At 41.5% G+C, this 22,107-nt stretch overlaps 1 protein-coding gene across 1 annotated transcript in view; it reads right to left on the bottom strand.

Moving 5' to 3' along the window:
* Positions 1-18,672: 18,672 nt before the first annotated feature.
* LOC126176286 (dipeptidase 1-like) overlaps positions 18,673-22,107 on the bottom strand; it is a 148,739-nt gene continuing 145,304 nt past the window's right edge. The window contains exon 4 of the mRNA XM_049923436.1: positions 18,673-18,827. Coding sequence (XP_049779393.1) covers positions 18,673-18,827 — 155 coding nt within the window. The remainder of the gene's footprint in view (positions 18,828-22,107) is intronic.

The following is a 22,107-nucleotide window of genomic DNA, read 5'->3' as shown; positions in this document are numbered from 1 at the left end:
ATAAAAATTTGGTAATTAAGTTATTCTATTAAAATTTTCCTCTAAAGAATTTGTTTTCCCTACGAAATAATTGTGAGCGATACTGTATGAGCCTGGAGACAAGCCGTAAGACATTCAGAAAATACCGTCCATACAGTCACTAAAATACACTAATGCATGGTGAAACATTGTTGTGATGCCTCGTGTAAGGAGGAGAAATGCGTACCATCACGTTTCCGACATTGATAAAGGTCGAATTGTAGCCTATCGCGATTGCGGTTTATCGTATCGTGACACTGCTGCACGCGTCGGTCGAGATCCAATGACTGTTAGCAGAATATGGAATCGGTGGGTTCAGGAGGGTAATACGGAACGCCGTGCTGGATCCCAACGGCCTCGTATCACTAGCAGTCGAGATGACAGGCACCTTATCTGCATGGCTGTAAGGGATCGTGCAGTCACGTTTCGATCCCTGAGTCAACACTTGGGGACGTTTGCAAGACAACAACCATCTATACGAACAGTTCGACGACGTTTGCAGCAGCATGGACTATCAGCTCGGAGACCATGGCTGCGGTTACCGTTGACGCTGCATCACAGACAGAAGCGCCTGCCATGGTGTACTCTACGACGAACCTGGGTGCACGAACGGCAAAACGTCATTTTTTCGAATCAATCCTGGTTCTGTTTACAGCATCACGATGGTCGCATTCCTGTCTGGCGACATCGCGGTGAACGCACATTCGAAGCGTGTATTCGTCATCGCCATACTGGCGTATCACCCAGAGTGATGGTATGGGGTGCCTTTGGTTACACGTCCTGGTCACTTATTGTTCGCATTGACGGCACTTTGAACAGTGGACGTTACATTTCAGATGTGTTACGACCCGTGGCTTTACCCTTCATTCGATCCCTGCGAAACACTACAGTACAGCAGGATAATGCACGACCGCATGTTGCAGATCCTGAATGGGCCTTTCTGGATACAGAAAATCTTGGACTGCTACCCTGGCCAGCACCTTCTCCTGATCCCTCACCAATTGAAAACGTCTGGTCAATGGTGGCCGAGCAACTGGCTCGTCACAATACGCCAGTCACCACTTTTGATGAACTGTGGTATCATGTTGAAGCTGCATGGGCAGTTGTATCTGTACACGCCATCCAAGCTCTGTTTGACTCAATGCCCAGGCATATCAGGGCTGTTATTATGGCCAGAGATGGTTGTTCTGGGTACTGCTTTCTCAGGATCTATGCACCCGAATTGCGTGAAAATGTAATGACATGTCAGTTCTAGTATAATATATTTGTCCAATGAATACCAGTTTATCATCTGCATTTCCTCTTGGTGTAGCAATTTTAATGGCCAGTAGTGTATGAAGGACAGATAAGTGCAAGGCCTATCAAAAACCGTTCACAAGGCAAATATATTTTCAAATAGAAGCTATTGGAAGCTAACCGAATTTGCATTCCCAAGACTGCTAAAATTGTTAAGAGATTACAGAAACTGTTCATTTGGAGGTATCACATTTTTCGTGACAAACGTTCCTCTTCTTTTTCCAGGTACAAAATTGTGCATGACTGGCAAAGTATGTCGTAACTGACCATGTAGTATTTACTCATCACAGTTCCTGAAGAAGTAACTGTACCGTAACTTGCCATATTTTCGGATGGTGGCCTAAATCCTGATTCATGGATATTTGCTTCCCGAACAGTGCTGCTAATGTGGAGACTGGCTGAAAGGTTAGTGATTCCGTCATTTTAGTGTCCTGGTAACTGCCAAACCCATCAGTTCCACATCGTGGTCACAGCTGATTTTCCCTTAATATCATACTTTCGAATGTAATATTTTGTAGACACAGCGTAAACATCACTGCTTTGTGATAAGTAGTTTGATATTTTAGACTTATTTATTATTGATACATTTAACGAAATTTCTATGTGGGTCTTGTAAATAGACTGTTTAGGTTTCTATGTTGGTAACGCCACATAGCGCTCTGTATGACAATCACTGACTGTGCTGTGTGCATTCTGTGGCTGGTTTGCAGTGTTGGAATATTTGCTATTGTAGTGTTGTGCAGTTGGAGGTGAGCCACCATCAGTGGTGGATGTGGGGAGAGAGATGGCAGAGTTTTGAGAGTGGATGATCTGGACATGTGTCCATCAGAAAGAGTAAATTTGTAAGACTGGATTCATGAACTGATATATATTTTGTGACTTTTGAACACTATTAAGGGGACGTTTCATATGGATCCTGGCAGGGTCGCCATATGAAATGTCCACCTAGAAAAACTATAAATGACTGTAGTGACAAACCTCTTACGTTATTTGATTTTCAAACAGATGAGCAATACTGAACATACTCACACATTTCTCTCTTTACTTATTCTGATCATCACTAAACTGACACACAATACTTTTAGTGCAACACAGTCTGACTTTCAATACTCCTTACAAAAGAATGGCCCTGACTAACAATAACCTATACCTTTCATGAATCACTTACCTCACAAAAATCTGCGTTACTCGAACTACTGCAATACAGTGAGCGCGAATACTGGCAGCTAAATAAAAGCTTCTAACTACTGAAGGCACTAACTACTGATAGGCATACTTAGCAAATGAAAGATTTTGATAAAGAACAAACAATGTATTCACCTTAATAGTGTTCAAAAGTCATAAAATATATATCAGTTCATGACATCCAGTCTTACAAATTTACTCTTTCTGATGGACACACGACCAGATTATCCGCTTCAAAACTCCGCCATCTCACTCCCCACATCCACCACTGCTGGTGGCTCACCTCCAACTGCGCAACGCTACATGCTGTTCACAACCAACTGCCCAACACTACAATAGCAAATATTCCAACAATGCAAACCAGCCACAGACTGCACACAGCACAGTCAGTGATTTTCATACAGAGCGCTACGTGGCGTTACCAACATAAAAACCTAAACAGCCTATGTACAATCTTAAATGCAATAATTCATTACATGTTTCTGTACTACAGTCATTTTTGTCAAGTGGTACACGTGCTTAACATTAGATATTGCTAGGGTGCCTCATTTCGACCATCCAACAAATGAGACCTTTTTTAGATTTCGCTTTTTATCTCCTATCAGGAGTTGGACGTAGAGAAAAGAAAGATATAGACCGAGGAAAATATGCGGAAGGCAGTGGAAGACATTAGAAATAAAGAAATGTACTACTTCAAGGCTTCTAAATTGTTTCAAGTGTCAAAATCATCTGCTGGGGATTCCTAAAGTTCTGTTTCCCCTTGTCTCGGTAGTTGATGAAGACAGCGCAGGTGAAGAATGCATGTGTCTCACACAGAGAAGATAAATCTGAAGAATATTGGATAAGGTGTTTAGGATGTTTGCATTGGTTACCTGATCCTTGATCGGGTCTCAGAAACCTGTCTGGATGAAGTACGAATTTGAAAACAGAAAATGATAGGCTCAAAGGAGTTAATAAGTGTATCATTGTTGTAATCAAATTGGAATGTCTCAATATTCCTATAGGTATATTATCTTTAATTTTCCTTATGAATTAACCCTGTCAGAAATTAGAAGGCACAGTATCTGAAATTGCGAATTCTTTAAGTACAGCCTCTAAAATGTACAAGTTTCTTTCACATAAATTATAACATGTAGCCTATTGATTTCATGTGTTATAACCTTGTCATTTTCGGGAGCTTTCGGCAGATTTTTAACCAACCATATCTTTAGATTTCCCTAGCTAACTGAAAATCGGGCACCTCACCCTGTATTCCAAATAGCTATAATTTACTACATAGCACGTGCACGTGTAGACGCAAAATATTTACGGATTCTGCGCAAACCTCAATCTCGTGTCTGACAACAACAAAATTGGGAAAATGGCGGAAATCACTTATTGCGGTCTCTAATTCACATTTCTCCTCGTTATTCTACAATAAGTCACTAGAATGAAATATCGACCGAAAATACACTACTGGACATTATAACCGCTACAAGAAGAAGAAATGCAGATGATAAACGGTTATTCATTGGATAAATATATTATACTAGAACTGACATGTGATTATATTTTCACGCAACTTCGGTGCATAGAGCCTGAGAAATCAGTACCCAGATCAACCACCTCTGGCCATAATAACAGCCCTGATATGCCTGGGCATTGAGTCAAACAGACCTTGGATGGCGTGTAGAGGTACAGTTGCCCATGCAGCTTCAATACGATACCACAGTTCATCAAGTGTAGTGACTGGCGTATTGTGACGAGCCAGTTGCTCGGCCACCATTGACAGATATTTTCAATTGGTGAGAGATCTGGATAATGTGAGGCCAAGGGCATCAGTCGAAGATTTTCTGTATCCAGAAAGGCCCGTACAGGACCTACAACATGGGGTCGTACATTATCCTGCTGAAATGTAGGATCGAATGAAGGGTGGAGCCACGGGTCATAACACATCTAAAAAGGAACGTCCACTGTTCAAAGTGCCGTCAATGCAAACAAGAGGTGACCAAGACGTGTAACCAATGGCACCCCATACCATCATGCCGGGAGATATACCAGTGTGGCGATGACGAATACACGGTTCCAATGTGCGTTCACCGCGAGTCGCCAAACACGGATGCGACCATCATGATGCTGTAAACAGAACCTGAATTCATCCGAAAAAATGACGAGTTCGTCGTTGAGTACACCATCGTAGGCGCTCCTGTATGTAATGCAGCGTCAAGGGTAACCGCAGCCATGGTCTCCGAGCTGATAGTCCATGCTGCTGCAAACGTCGTCGAACTGTTCATGCAGATGGTTGTTGTCTTGCAAACGTCCCCATCTGCTGACGCAGGCATCGAGACGTGGCTGCACGATCCGTTACAGCCATGCGGATAAAATGTCTGTCATCTCGACTGATAGTGATACGTGGCCGTATCTCGACTGCTAGTGATGCGAGGCCGTTGTGATCCAGCACGGCGTTCTGTATTACCCTCCTGAATCCACCGATTCCATATTCTGCTAACAGTCATTGGATCTCGACCAGCGCGAGCAGCAATGTCGCTATACAATAAACTGCAATCACGATAGGCTACAATCCGATGTTTATCAAAGTCGGAAACGTGATGGTACGCATTTCTCCTCCTTACACAGCAACGTTTCACCAGGCAAAGCCGGTTAACTGCTTTTTGTGTATGAGAAATCGGTTGGAAACTTTCCTCATGTCAGCACGTTGTAGGTGTCGCCACCGGCGCCAACCTTTTGTGAATGCTCTGAAAATCTAATCATTTGCATATCACAGCATCATCTTCCTGTCGGTTAAATTTCGCGTCTGTAGCACGTAATCTTCGTGGCGTAGCAATTTTAATGGCCAGTAGTGTAATTGTATTTTTGCCTACCCTATTCTCTAGATACAACACTGTCCCCTAAAATGTGTACAGGAACCAAGAAGGAAACTAAGAATGGAACATCAAGAAGGAAGTGCTAGAAAGAGGAAGAGCATAAGGCAGACGTATGTACTCTCGCCGCTGTTCACTCTGTACATCGGACATGTACTGACACATATACAAAAAATAAAAAGTAGGATAAAAATTCAGTGTGAAAGAGAATCTATAATATTCACAGAAGACGTTGATATTTCCAGATGAAGTTAGGAACAAGGGAAGAATTTGTTGAACAGATGAACAGGCTAATGGGTATAGAAAATGGATTGAGAGTAAACTGAAAGAAATCTACAGTAATGGGAAACAGTAGAAATACGAGATTGGAATAATAGAGAATGAAGATGTAGATGTAGAAAGTAACCTTAAAACCATATTAAGGGACCAAAGTGATTGAAAGAAATTTGCTGCCTCGGAGGCAAAAGAACACATGACGAACAAAGTAATGGCGAAAAGACCAGACTAGAGAAATACAGAGAGGAGAGGAACATGTGGAAAACATTGACTAGAAGAAGGGACAAGATGATTGGATAGGTATTAAGACATCAGGGCTTAACATCAGTTGTAAAGGAGGCAGTCATAGAGGGGAAAGCTGTAGTGGAGCGCAGAGATCTGAACATTAGAATATATGCAAAAGCTAATTGGGGACGAAGGTTGCAAGTGCTACTCTAAGACAAAAAAGCTGGCGTAGGATAGCAATTACTGGCGGGCCGAACAAATCAAATGAATGATGACCCAAAATGAAGAAACAGTCTTTCCAGTTCAGTATGTCGGAAGAGAAGCAATGTTTGAAGAAATTGGAAGTCACTCACCTGCTAATGGGGGATCAAAACACATGCACGCACTAGAGACACCGAGGGAAAAGACAGCTTTCTAATAAAAAGGAAAATAATTTATAATGATGATGAAGGTTACATAACGCTTTGATGCCTGGTTAACAGCTTACTCGTTTCCACGTGCAGGTGGGAAGAACCCCAAGTCTTGTTCCTCAAGTAATAATGCGGCGACTTACCTGTTTCTGTACTCTTGGTCGTTAACGAACAAAAGGGCGGTGGTGCTTGACTCGCAGATAGCTGGTTCGAATCCTACAGCTAGAAGAAATTTTGGCTACCAGTACTTGGCCAGGAAGAGGAGGGGAGGTGATGGCATAAAGTTTATGTTCGACAAGTTCACCTGACTTTACACCAGTGTCCTGAATTAAATTCCAGACCTCTTTACAATGTCTCAAAAGATGAGCATACGTGACATTGTTGATGGTGATCAGTCCGTCTGACGGGTACATTAAGCTCGGCGGCCGTGTTGCTTCTATTGAGACAAACACGGTATGCCATGGCATAGTGTTTCATCCTCTCCCTTTTGTCTCATCATTACACAACACTTAACACAGCACAAAACTGCACACCATCCATTACACTCACCTACACTCAACAGATATTTCTAAGGCGTAACTCCCACTAACTACAACGAGATGTCAAATATGCACTCAGGAAGAAAATTCTTTTACATAGACGGACGGGCTGCCTCCCCCCCCCCCCCGCCCACGCCACCCTTCCACGTCCCCACCCACAAACCCGAAGGCCACTTAATTCTGTTACCTTGATTATAACAGACACGTACAACCCTGGTAACGAGATAAGTGACTGTTAGCAACCATCAGTGATTGCTGGTTAATCATAGCCATAAACTGTCTTATAATTGACTTTCCGCGAATTCCCATCTCACCTGAGAAGGCAGTCACTTTGCAGGACTGTATTGGTGTTATGTAAGATGTGGCCGGATAACGTGACACGTGTCACGATCACGGGAAATAACATCCTTATGTAAGATGTTGCCGGATAACGCGACACGTGTTACGATCTCGGGAAATAACATCCATGGTGCTGGTGATGGTCGTAGTTGACAAAAACTGTAGTGGAAGACAAAGACTGGAACATATTCAACAAATCTGCAGAGATGAAGATGTTGCTGCAAGGGAGAAAAGGAGATGACCTGTCCCCCTCTCTCCCGCCCCTACTCACCTCTCTCTCACTCCCCAACGAAACGGTATACAGTTATCACAGATTTGCGACGGACATGAAGGCGATACGTATGCTGGGGCGGGTCATTACCAAGCATCTAAGCTTAACTATTAATAGCATTTGATTTTTGTAGTAGTTTACTCACTGGGATGATGTATGTATATCTAATATGCACGTGCTAATGTGCAAGTTCGAAAGTAGCTTTTTTAAAACAACAGCCTAATGGAGGCTATGGCTTTCTTTATATACACATATCCTAGCGACATTCAAGTGAACGGAAGTGCTTCTGTCGAAGAGATGGTCTGCTACAAGGCGATCTTCACTTACCAGACAATAAATAAACTGCATTTGATCTAATTCGTTTTCTGACCAACCAGCTCGATTGTGATTCCCATATATCCCTGACGCTTCCAATACACCATCACTGCCTCATTGCGTGGCTTTCCATTTACTTAAGCGTGCACATATCCACTTTACACGCGTGGTCACAGTGACTTGACTGATTGTTGTAAGTTATGACTAAACTGTCTTCTCCTCGATGAATTAACTGTATTTTTACATTTTTTTTTTCAATTTGGACTAGTAAACTGTTTATCTCCACAAGTCCAAAAGGATATTCTTCAGGTTCAAAATGCAGAAACATATCACAAGTACAAGAAAATGTGGCTCTATAACAGCCGTTCATTACAAGAAGTTCTGTAAATTAATCTGTATTTCACTCCTTAAGTACGGTCACACACGATTCTTAAATAGCTATGCCACATAAAAGTGCTGCGGTTTTTGCTCTATTTCAGCCATTGGTGTGGTGCTCTACAGATATGTCACACGTTTCTAGAAATCATTCTCATCATGTGTCACTGCTTAAAGCCACCACCCGTACAACTCATCGACATAACATACGCTCTCAAAATATTCTGATGTATATAGAACTTTACGTTGAATTAGAGATCGTTAACTGTGAAAGACATTATCCATCGTTACATTAAAATTATACGCTCTGCGCTTGTGCAAATACAAAGCGCTCCGTTATCAAGGGAATGCCGGTTGCGGCCGTAAATAATACTGGGGAAGGCTACATAATGAAGCTGATACCTGAACTGGTAGCCCAAATAAATCCACGGAAAAACATCATTGGTGGAACGATGAGTGAGATAAAACAGTGGTAGACAGACACCAAGCCTCATTAAGGTATCACAGCAACAAAATGAATCACATTTCGACTTGCAGAACAAAGAGAGATCACACGAAAATGAATAAGAAGTGTTAACCATCAGTATCAAAAAGATATACTTTCAGTTACAGAAACAAATCACGAGAAAACAAACTCAAGCGATTACTGCAAAATAATTTGCAGACAACTGCAAATTCATGACCCTCCAACATAAAAGTTAAAAGATAACATTAATGTTTCCCATACCACTAGAAAAAATACCCAAATTTTGGCAGAAACACTTAACAAATCGCTAGATCGCGATGATTCCTGAGAACTACTTCAAATATTTACAGGTATCACTACCGAAATATTAAACCCATCCCGACTCCATGAAATCTACAAAGCGTTGAAACACCTAAAAAACTGCCAAGCAAATGAAGAAGACGAAACGTGTGAGGAACTTCGGAATTATGCAGCAGAACCAGTGAAGATATGATTACACCAATTCAGTAAAATCTGGAACGAAAAATAACTACCAGAACGTTGGACAACAGTTATAACCCCCCCCCCTCCCACTATACAAAAAAGGGGACAAATAAAATACAGGCAACTGCAGGGAATTTCCCTTTTTCGTATACCACATATAGTGATGTCAAGCATTCTACACAGTAGTTGTAAAGTCAAATTGAACTGGCATTAGGGAATCCCAAGGAGGATTTAGAGCCTGGAGAAGCTGTCCAGAACAGATAGACAGTTTGAAATCGGTCCTGGAGTATTACAAAAGAAGGACGAAAACAACAAGTCATAGCTTTGTATGCTTCAAAAAAGTTATTATTGTACCCACTGATCTTCAGTGATGAAGCTACTAAGGAATTTCGGCCTCCACCTCAAATTAATAAAAATGATAAACTTAACCCTAAGAAACAGCAAATCTAAAGGAAAGTTCAGACGAGAAATATCTGAGCGATTTAGGATTATAACAGGGTTAAGATAGGGAGATGGTTTATCGCCATTCCTTTTCAGCTACGGTCTGGAGTACGTGATGAGGCAATGGTAGAAGGAAAATCCTTGCCTTACTGGCACTAAAAAAGAACAAATAAACTTAAATTTCTCGGGATTCGCTGACAATTTAATGTTACTGGGTAATAACATTCAGTAAGCCAGAAATCAAGTAACGAGCCTGCAGAATATAGCACAAGAAACAGGACTCCACATATCATTCGAAAAGACTCAAGACTATGGCAGCAGATCCCCTAGTAATCAACCACATAACATTAAATAAAATAAAAGTAAACCAGTGAAAAAATTCAATAACCTGGGAGGAATTATAACATACAACTTGGACGAGAAACGTGTATGGCAAGAAAGAACTAATAAAATGGTAAAAACTCAAAAACTTACATGGTCTACAGACAAAATAGTCTTTCATTCAAAACTAAATTAAAGTATTAAAAGACAATGGCTCAACCAGAGATAACATACTGACGGGAAAATTATTAAAGTCACCCAGAAAAACTATATCGACATAATTAAAACTGTTGAGAGAAGAATAACTAGAACAAGCATAAATAAGAAATGTTGGATACTGCCTAATGAAGTCGTGCGCAGCGAACTGTAGCCCATTACAGATACTATACAAAATAAACTATATCTTCTTTTCGTCACATTATGAAGACTCTAGGAACCAAATTACCAAAATGAATTATGCAGGAAGTTTGGAACACGAAGCAACAAGTACGATGAGTAAAGGAAATCAGGGAGGATGTGAAAGAGCTAGAACTAACCCTGGACCATTCGCAAAACAAAACAGGAAATTTAAAGAAACTGAAAAATATAAAAATAAGATTTAATCCAAAAATACACAAATGACAAACAATAAAGAAAGATTTAAAGATGAGGAACGACAGAAAAGATCACAACGAATGAAAAGACGCTGGGAACATTGGAAAGAAGACATATTAAAGAAGATAACCAGCATATGATTCACTGAAGTAGTCCAATGATACCGTTAAAGCAATAAAAGACGAAGAAGGTGACGCTAAGTCATTCAGACCAAATTGGCAGGGCAACGTGGGACGGAGATGCGACTGGAACCGACTGCGATTCATATCCTCAGCTACAGTACTCTACACACATCAATGAAGCTGAAAGATGGCAACTGTTCAGATAAACATTCGTCGGTTCTAGTAGGTACGTTTGTCTAGTTTGGGGGACTGTAGCTTGGCATTTCAGTATTGCTGCTACTGGAATCTATGAGACTGTAATTCTATTGGACTATGGTTCTGCGGGACCATGATTCTATGGAATTGTCTTTCTTTGTGGTTGTAATTCTATGAGACCGTAATTCTACGAGAACATGATTCTACGTCACAATGATTCTGCAAGACGGTGACATTATGACTAGATAATTTTGCGACGAATGTGATTCTATGCGACGTGATTCCATATTACTGTGACTCTTCCAGACTGCATTTAGACGAGACAGTGATTCTAAGCATGAAACTATGACTCTAAGAGACCATTCAACCATGAAACTTTGATCCTAAAACCCTATGATTCAACAGGTCTCTGATCCTATGAGACTTTGGTTCTACAAGACTTTGGTTCTGTGAGATTAATTGTACGAAGACGAGATTCTACAAGAATGTAGTTCAAAGAGACTGTTCAAGTTGTGTGCTGTGATTTTTCTAGGCTGTTACTGGAAAGGACGAGCTTGTGAATTAATGAAGTTATGATCCAACGACACTTTCATTCCGGGAGAGTGTTTGTACAAGGCTGTGATTCTGCAAGACCCTGATTCCATGGGATTGTATAAATGTTAGAGCTGGTACTGCGAGGCCGTGATTCTGTAAGACTGTGTTACTATGAGACTGTGTCCGTACGGAACGGTGTTCATATATAACTTTGCTGATAGGAAACTGGGTCTCTTTGAGACAGTGTCCCTAGGAGAGAGTGATTTTGTGCCACTGTCTTTCTGAGATACTGTGTTCTCATGAAACTGTGTCACCACCTGTTTCTATGAGATGGTTTTTCTGTGCTGTTACATTTCACTTCGGACAGCAGTAAACCTTACATTTTTGTACGGTTCAGTTTACTGTCATCAAGAGCGTAAGTTATGTTAGTATCTTTTGCTACTCGCACCTATGACAAATCGATGCTTCCAAGTCTTCTTAAGAATGAACGTAGCCGTAATTTAATAGAACCATGCAACTCCCAGACTCGTGGGTCGAAAATGTTCAAAGTACAATTGTGAAATGAAGTTCAAAATTAAGATAATATTATTTAGTTTTAACTGGTAACTGTGTATTTTTCTTAAAACTCAAATTTGATGCAATTTTTATTATGTTTGGTTTATTTTTTAAATACATAACATTAAATCCAATAAAAGGCTTTCCATATTGTTTAACATTTGACTTAGAAACAATATTGTAAACTTTTTACACTATATGCAATGGAGAATTGTGTAAAAATAAGAAGTTAAAGTAGCAACAGCCATGAATCATTTTCACTTTTCAGACAAGGGGCTCCATAAAACTTAAAAGTGAAATTAACGTGTCATAAAAAAAGGTTCAACCCTCTGTAAGTTGAATCCTTAAGAAAAGTATGATGTTGCTTAATACACGAATAAAAGATTTTAAAAAAATATACTAATTACTTTTACGTTATTGTTAGATACCTCCACCAGCATCAGACATTCAGCTTCAAAATTAATCTTAGTTCACTCAAATCCGATACAAGTTTCTTCAGTTGCACGGCAAACAGATTGGTTCACATGGTTCAAATGACTCTAAGCACTATGGGACTTAAAATCCGAGGACATCAGTCCCCTAGACTAAGAACTACTTAAACTTAGCTAACCTAAGGACATCACACACATCCATGCCCGAGGCAGGATTCGAACCTGCGACCGCACCAGCAGCGCGGTTCCGGACTGAAGCGCCTAGAACCGCTCGGTCACAGCGGCCGGCCGAACAGATTGTTACATTTGGAAAATACTGAACACTTTACCGGATTTTAACTCAAAAAACAGTAAACATTAATTATATGAAAGTTGTCTGAATTTACAGTAACTGACGCACGTAAAATTTACTAATGATTTCAAAGAAATGTGATGTCAGTTTCCTCACTGCTATACGATTTGAAATGGAATAGCGCTTTCGTGGGACTTCGTGTATCTGAGGTTGCGATTCTACGAAACTGTGATTCTACGAGACTGTGTTGCTACCAGTCTGTGTTACTTTGAAACAATGGTTGCTTGAGACCATGATTCTACGAGGCTGTAATTCTGCGAGTGTGTATTTCCCAGGGCCTGTGTTTACATGTGGCTGTGTTTCTACGAGGCTGCCCGTCTACGAGACCGCGTTTCAGCAAGACCGTAGTTGCATGATGCTGTGGTTATACAATACTGTGTTTCCACTGGCCAGTGTCTCCACGAGAGTGAATCTCTAAAGAGACGTTGCATCCATGATACTGTGTTCAGTATTGTCTTTGTACAAGACTGTGTTCCTATTAGTCTGCTTCTCAGCAAGACCGATTCTACAGAACTTTGATTCTAACAGAATATATCTCTAAATGCCTGTAACTATTTGGGACATATTTTGACTCTACGAGATATTATGACTACGTGATGTGACTCTGCGTGGTAATAGGTGGTTAATCGTCTGGTACTGTATAGGTCTTTATCTCTGAAAGTCTGTGAAGCTTCATAACTGCACTACGGTCGCAGGTTCGAATCCCGCCTCGGGCATGGATGTGTGTGATGTCCTTACGTTAGTTAGGTTCAAGTAGTTCTAAGATCTAAGGGACTGATGACCTCAGACGTTAAGTCCCATAGTTCTCAGAGCCATTTGAACCATTTGAACTTCATATCTGTCGCTCTGTTTGTCTCTGTAGATATCTTCTACAGGTCTGCGGCTATAGACTACTTCTGACTGAGCCTCCAACCACAGTTTTGAGGAGTTTTTTGTCTTTTGCAAGGTAGATGAAAGAAGTTAAATACCCCTCCCATCAATGTAAGCAAACCACATGTACTGAAGAAATTTTTTAATAATGGTATAGCCCTATTTGTTTTGCCTGTTAAATACGTTTAACAGGAATAATTTCAATTTAAAAATTATTTATCTGTTCACCACCGAAAATTAGAAAACGAATTTCAGTACATAAAGAAACAGTTAGAAGCGAATTTCAAAGACTTTTAGAGTGCTAATGCAGTCACAAACATGATGGAATACTTTCAAGTATATTACTAAACAAGCAACAGAAGACAAGGTAGATTAGTAACTTCTGAAGCAGCTCATTCACAATATGAAAATAAATATATAATTTCTTCTCTTATGGTGCTCAATTTGGTGTTACCAATCCACACCTATTATCAGATCAACAGTTATAGATGGTAACATGGGTTGGAGATTATCAGCGGTCTGTTACAGATTACCAATAAAACAGTAAAGATCGCAATATTCATTTATTTAAAAATTTCGGTCTTTGTGATGGCCATCTTCATATCTAACCCGCATGGCTGCAGCCAGCAATGCACTGGAACGGTTGTGGGAAGTCAGTAAACGACTGTGACTTCACTGAGATATTCAGTGCATCGCTTTGAAGATGGCCAGCGTAAGGGCCGATACGAGTTATCATTTTATCGTTTTTAAACTAATGCTTATTGTAAATGACTGTTTTATTAACTGCTAAGACATAGATGGTCCCCAAAAAATAACTATACTCTATTGGAAATTCTGTAATTAATTGTTCATTGTGCTTGGTAAGAAAGTCTTGTGTGTTAACAATACGATAAAGTACTCTCCTCTTTATGTGCATCCTGATGCTCTAGAGGCACAATAATTGATCTTTAAATTTTGTAAGTTCAGTTACATAAAACTTTTTTCTTCTTTAATTGTTCATGAGATGTAATCGATATTACTCATTCTCACTGCACTGTTTGCGGATGCCAGCGGGAGCTAATGTGCTATACACAATCCATTTTCTCTAAAAAAGAGATAGACACAGATCTCCAGACAAGCATCAAGAGAAATTCCATATTTTAGGTAGATTTCGTACCAGAAATGTATACTCTAACATGTACCAGACATAAACTCATAGCGAAACTTAGAATTTCTTGTGGCGGGTAACTTTTTTCTTAAATACCATTGTAACTATTCAAATGTCTTGGGTATGTGAAGCAAACTCAGAAACAGTGTGAAACTATATTTTAATAAGATATTTGGCTATTCATATCTGATTAATAGAAGTCACATGTATTTTTGGCATTACACGAGCATATGGAGCTCTCCATGAATCGTGAATACTCATTCTGGCCATCGTGTTATTTAGGCACTCTATGTTTACTGTTTTCAGTAAGACAATTGACTGTTGAACTGGACAAATCTGTGACCAGTGGTCAAGTGAGTTACCTTAGGCTCACGTAAAGGACCAGGAAGAATCGGATGGACGAACGGCCACCGACACATAGTCTCATGGAAACACGGGTACGCTATTTTTGTTATGGATGCTGCCTGTGATAGACGTCACCGCCGCTGCTGTCTGTGTATCTAGGTTAATATGCATCATGCGCGAGAGAGAGGGAGAATTAATGTTATCTCTTTGGTGATTACATATCTCCTCTCAGTTTCATTACTGGAGTGAGCCCCACAGTGAATTCATGACACTGATAATCAAATTTTTTTTGAGTGAGAAATAGACATGAAAATCACCGATTGAGTTTAAGGGTTTAATATTTAAGTCACGACCGGTTTCGGACTAAGAACTGTCCGTCCTCAGGGGCTATTAGTCGGCTGATGCGACCCCGTGTATAGCAAGACTCGGTACAGCGAAGGCGACCACTTGGTAAAGTTTTTTGTATATAGTCATTGTGGCAGTGGGCTGGCGATCAGGGTTGAATTTTCCAAAGATGATTATTGAAGTGATTCAAAATTATCATCTAATACTCTTGTCGCTCACAAGTACAAACAGTTACTCAAAATCTATGTATCAAAACCATTAATCAAGTTTCAGAGGGTTATATCTTCTACCTCAATTAAGTTAGAAACTTCGGATTAATTTTTAATTACGCTCAGAACAAATGAGCTTTTTTTAAGAAAAAGAAAATATCCAAATTTATAACGGTAATTTTTCTTTTACTTTTACATGCATGCATGCACAACTCTGAAGCACTTTTTACAATATTGCTTGTAGAATCAAAATTTCATTCAAGTTCCGTTATTCAGCACGCTCACTATCAGTGGCGGCCTTCCGACTTTAAACCCTCTACTGTGCTGCTCCTTCAGTGATGCGGCACCTGTGAGCTGGAACAGGGCGCTGCCTGTCTCTTGAAGAGTAAACAGTGGTATGTCGGCGGGTGGAGCGCCGTGTTTCTGGCCTGTGCAGCAACAACCTAGAAGCGGCAAGTTCTCTCTTGCTCCAGGCTGAGTAAGCACTATGACGTAACTGACGACAGCAGTGTGCTATGGTCTGTAGGTGGACGGGCCTGCAGAGAGCGGTAGAGTGGTTCCTTGTCCGCACAGTGCAATCGGCTCGCCGCTTACGAATTGCCCCAGTGGTTGAATAGAATAACAAAGGCTAGTCGTCATTCGCACAGTGCTGCTACAAGTGATTTTCACCTTTTCTTGTTACCTTGGTTTGGTTCAAATGGCTCTGAGCACTATGGGACTTAACTGCTGTGGTCATCAGTCCCCTAGAACTTAGAACGACTTAAACTTAACTAACCTAAGGACATCACACACATCCATGCCCGAGGCAGGATTCGAACCTGCGACCGTAGCAGTCTCGCGGTTCCGGACTGCGCGCCTAGAACCGCGAGACCACCGCGGCCGGCCTTGGTTTAATGTGTTACTTTAAGATAATTTATGGTACCAGTTAATTTTATAGCGATGTTTCGTTGCTAATCTTACAATTTTGCAGACATTATTGAGTACCATCTATCAAGTTCGACTGAAAACTTTTTATGGGATCAGTTTTAAATGTTTTGTGTTTCTACATAATGTTAAAGTTCTGTTTGGGACATTTGTCGTATAAATAAAGTTGTCTAATGAATGAGCTTCTTTTCGATCTTACTCTGTCTTACACTGTTAGTCAGTTGGTCTGAATAATGCTGGTAAATATTTTTGTAACCCTGAAGGGCTGGTATAATTTATCTTTCACAAATGTTCAGTGTGTCTACTTCGGACGCACAACACAGAACCCCGACAGTAGTCAGACTCCTCGCATGGGTTTATGGGTCCGTTGCGCGTTACTGCAAATACTACTATTGTCATCCGGCGTAATGGTCACCCTAGTTTATTGAAATGTATTCACATACATGTAGTCTTACACAAACACCCACTACGAAAACTATATACACACATCAAAAAGAGTTTTGCTTCACCCCGGTTCCCAGAACTAATGTCGATAGACGTTGACTGTGGATATTGTATCACAGACACAGTCCCTCTGACTGTTCAGGGATGTCTCTAAACCCGCACAAAGATGAAAACAACCATCCATGAGCAACGACTATTAGACGGAGGGAGTCCGACAGCCGATCAGTTCTAGTCATTCCACCAGTAAGGGGGTACACGGCTCGTGTTGTCTGTAGTTCAACCATTCCATGACTGTCAATACCGCGGTTTAATCGCATCCGCATTGTTACTTTGTGCTAGGAAGAGCTCTCAACAAGGGAAGTGTCCAGGCGTCTCGGAGTGAACGAAAGCGATGTAGTTCGGACAGGGAGGGGATACAGAGAGACAGGAAATGTTGATGACATGCCTCGCTCAACTGCGCCCAAGGGCTACTACTGAAGTGGTTGACCGCCACCTACGGATTCTGGCTCGGAGGAACCCTGACAGCAACGCCACCATGTTGAATAATGCTTTTCGTGCAGCCACAGGTCTTTGTGTTACGACTCAAACTGAGCGCAATAGGCTGCATGATGCGTAACTTCACTCCCAACGTCCATGGCGAGGTCCATCTTTGCAACCACGACACCATGAAGCGCGGTACAGGTGGACCCAACAACATGCCGAATGGACCGCTCAGGATTGGCATCACGTTCGCTTCACCGATGAGTGTCGCATATGCCTTCAGCCAGAAAATCGTTGGAGACGTGTTTGGAGGCAACCTGCTCATGCTGAACACCTTGGACACACCGTCCAGCGAGTGCAGCAAGCATACATTTTCAGTATCACTTTATGCGTTTAGTCGTTTACTAATCGATAGTTATGAATATTACATTATTTGTGGTAATAAAAATTAGTAGACTGACAAATAACATTGTAAATTTAATAAAAGTTCATCCGATGACACGTACTTTTCCCATTATATCAACTGCAATATAAATAGTAAAGAAAATGACTGTATTCAGAATTTAGAAAAAACTGACGAACCGAACTCGATGCAGCGATCCAGCGGCTTGAACACCAAACAATTTTTTTTTTAACATTTTGATTTGTATTGTTCGCCGAATATGTTCAGGGCGGACGTCCGATGACACCTGTTCAGTTTGAGCCTTCATCCGTTCGCCCAGTTTTTTTATTATAAAGGATAGCTAACGCTCTGACCGAACACGCCGTGCAACCGTGCCGGCACCACTCTGTCGCAGCCGCTTCATGGTTAAAATGGCCACGCACAGATATATATTCGAAGACCGAAATTATCTTGCGATTTTCTCAATAACGCTTGAGAAATACTCGCTACTGCTTACACATTTTGTTGTCCTCATGGAGTATTACGAGTGTATGAAGTTTGCAGTAAATTCGCGTTCCAAACGTGGTGGCCTCCCCTTGCTAGTGAATTGTTGTGATCTATAATGTCAGTACATGATTAGTTGAGCACCAGCGTTACAATAGACGTAAATTAACAAAATACACCGTATTAATCGTTTTTCAACTAATATAGCTACTTATTTTTCAATGAATTTAAGTTTTCCTGATGATGGGCTATGCCCGAAACCTGTATGTGAGGTATTAACAAGAAGTGGAGTGGGCTGTTGTTACGACGGCAGAAGTGCGGCATTTAAGGATGTTCTCTGCAGTCAAGTGCATTTTTGCTGTCACAAAGGAAAACAGAGCACGAAGTTTGCGCGGCGGACAGCCAGTGGAGCGCCGGCTCACCACGCGGTGCTGCAGAGGTGCGTCAGCGTGAGGTAGCGGACGCCGAGCGCGTAGAGCATGCGCAGCACGGCCAGCGAGTTGCCCAGCGCGTGGCCGCCCTCCACACCCACCAGCGAAGCCACCAGGCCCTCGCGGTGCGCCGCCACCAACCCTGCAACACAAGAGGGCACAAGCAGCGGGCTGTAAGTATAATGACAAAATTTAGTTCCGTATATAATTTAGAGACACTCAGGGGAAGATGATGATGATGTTTGGTTTATGGGGCGCTCAATTGTGCGGTCACCAGCGCCCGTACAAAGTCCCAATTCTTTACACAGTCCAGTATTTTACACAGTCCAATCTAGTCACTGTCACGAATGATGCTGACGATGAAATGATGAGGACAATACAAACACCCAGTCTCAGTTTAGAGAAAACCCCCAACCCGACCGACAAGAGAACCCCGGGCCCTGTGATCCCCCAGGGTTAGAGTGGAGTATCTCACAGTGGAGTGTACTGGACAAGAGCTCTTTCAAGTGATAGTGACAGCATCTATCGCCACACTACAGTGAAGAAACCCATTTAAGAAAAGAGGCGCAGTTCTTAAAATTGACGTAAAATATCAATTTTCGATTTTCTTTTTAACTAGCTGCACCGGCCACATTTTCTGTGACTCAATCTATATAAACGGAAAAGAAATAAAAGGAAAAGGACATGTTTGTAATATGTATGACAACCTGGCTATCAGTCATCTTCTCCCCCCTGTGTCTGTCCAGCTCCTCCACCTATGTCTTTGTCCGTCTCCTCCTCCAATCCCCTCTCACTGTTCGTCACCTTCTTCTCGTTTGCTATGTTCATTTCCTCCCACACCTCTATCCATCTTCCCTTCTCCCTCTCGCTCAGCTTGAGTCTTTCCTATTTTTATTGCAAATAAGGGTTTATTCCTATTTGCGAACTGTATATATATATACAGGGTGGTCCATTGATAGTGACCGGGCCAAATATCTCACGAAATAAACATCAAACGAAAAAACTACAAAAAACGAAACTCGTCTAGTTTAAAGGGGGAAACCAGATGGCGCTATGGTTGGCCCGCTAGATGGCGCTGCCATAGGTCAAACGGATACCAAAAAAATTTTTTGAAAATAGGAACCACCATTTTTATGACATATTCGTGTAGTGCGTAAAGAAATACGAATCTTTTACTTGGACCACATTTTTCGCTTTGTGACAGATGGGATTGGTATCACGTAACATTTCGCCAGTGCAGACGGTATTTGCTTCGTGATACATTACCCCTGTTAAAGTGGACCGTATACCAACTACGGAAAAGGTCGATATCGAGTTGATGTATGGCTATTGTGATCAATATGCCCAACAGGCGTGTGCTGTGTATGCTTCTCGGTATCCTGGACGACATCATCGAAGTGTCCGCACCGTTCGCCGGACAGTAACGTTATTTAAGGTAACAGGAAGCGTTCAGCTACATGTGAAACGTCAGCCAAACCTGCAACAAATGATGATGCCCAAGTAGGTGTTTTAGCTGCTGTCGCGGCTAATCCGCACATCAGCAGCAGACAAGTTGCGCGAGAATCGGGAATCTCAAAAACGTCGGTGTTAAGAATACTACATCAACATCGATTGCATCCGTGCCATATTTCCATGCACAAGGAATTGCATGGCGACGACTTTGAACGTCGTGTGGCGCTGCACTCCGGAACCGCACGACCGCTACGGTCGCAGGTTCGAATCCTGCCTCGAGCATGGGTGTGTTTGATGTCATTAGGTTAGTTAGGTTTAAGTAGATCTAAGTTCTAGGGGACTTATGACCTAAGATGTTGAGTCCCATAGTGCTCAGAGCCATTTTTTTGCACGATTTGTATTTAGCGACGAAGCGTCATTCACCAACAGCGGTAACGTAAACCGGCATAATATGCACTATTGGGCAACGGAAAACCCACGATGGATGCGACAAGTGGAACATGAGCGGCCTTGGCGGGTTAATGTATGGTGCGGCATTTGAGAGGAAGGATAATTGGCCCCCATTTTATCGATGGCAATCTAAATGGTGCAATGTATGCTGATTTCCTACGTAATATTCTACCCAAGTTACTACAAGATGTTTCATTGCATCACAGAATTGGAATGTACTTCCAACATAATGGACGTCCGCTCTCGTGCGGTTGAAGCGGTATGAGTAGCATATTTCATGACAGGTGGATTGGTCGTCGAAACACCACACCATGGCTCGCAAGTTCACCGGATCTGACGTCCCCGGATTTCATTCTATGGGGAAAGTTGAAGAATATTTGCTATCGTGATCCACCGACAACGCCTGACAACATGCGTCTGCGCATTGTCAGTCCACGTGCGAACATTACGGAAGGCGAACTACTCGCTGTTGAGAGGATTGTCGTTACATATATTGGCAAATGCATTGAGGTTGACGAACATCATTTTGAGCATTTATTGCATTAATGTGGTATTTCCAAATAATCACGCTGTAACAGCATGCGTTCTCAGAAATGATAAGTTCACAACGGTACATGTATCACATTGGAACAACCGATATAAAATGTTCAAACGTACCTACGTTCCGCATTTTAATTTAAATAACCTACCTGTTACCAACTGTTCATCTAAAATTGTGAGCCACATGTTTGTGACCATTTCAACGCCATCTATCACAAAGCCAAAAAAGTGGTCCAACTAAAACGTTCATATTTTTTTACTTACTACACGAATGTTGTTGTTGTGGTCTTCAGTCCTGAGACTGGTTTGATACACCTCTCCATGCTACTTTATCCTGTGCAAGGTTCTTCATCTCATAGTACCTGCTGCAACCTACATCCTTCTGAATCTGTTTAGTGTATTCATCTCTTGGTCTCCCTCTGCGATTTTTGTCCTCCACGCTACCAACCGATCCCTTCTTCTAGTCAAGTTGTGCCACAAATTTCTCGTCTCTCCAGTTCTATTCAATACCTCCCCATTAGTTATGTGATCTACCCATCTAATCTACAGCATTCTTCTGTAGCACCACATTTCGAAAGCTTCTATACTCTTCTTGTCTAAACTATTTATCGTCAACGTTTCACTTCCAAACATGGCTACAATCCATACAAACACTTTCAGAAACGACTTCCTAACACTCAAATCTATAGTCGATGTTAACAATTTTCTCTTCTTCAGAAACATTTTCCTTGCCATTGCCAGTCTACATTTTATATCCTCTCTACTTCGACCATTATCAGTTATTTTACTCCCCAAATAGCAAAAGTCCTTAACTACGTTAAGTGCCTCATTTCCTAATCTAATTCCCTTAGCATAACCCGACTTAATTCGACTACATTCCATTATCCTCGTTTTGCTTTTGTTGATGTTCATCTTATATCCTCCCTTCAAGACACTGTCCATTCCATTCAACTGCTCTTCCAAGTCCTTTTCTGCCTATG

Source organism: Schistocerca cancellata, chromosome 3 (assembly GCF_023864275.1).
Source record: "Schistocerca cancellata isolate TAMUIC-IGC-003103 chromosome 3, iqSchCanc2.1, whole genome shotgun sequence".
NCBI classification, from domain to species: domain Eukaryota; kingdom Metazoa; phylum Arthropoda; class Insecta; order Orthoptera; family Acrididae; genus Schistocerca; species Schistocerca cancellata.
The sequence above is the reverse complement of the archived record's forward strand: the minus strand, read 5'-3'. Positions and strand labels throughout refer to the sequence as shown.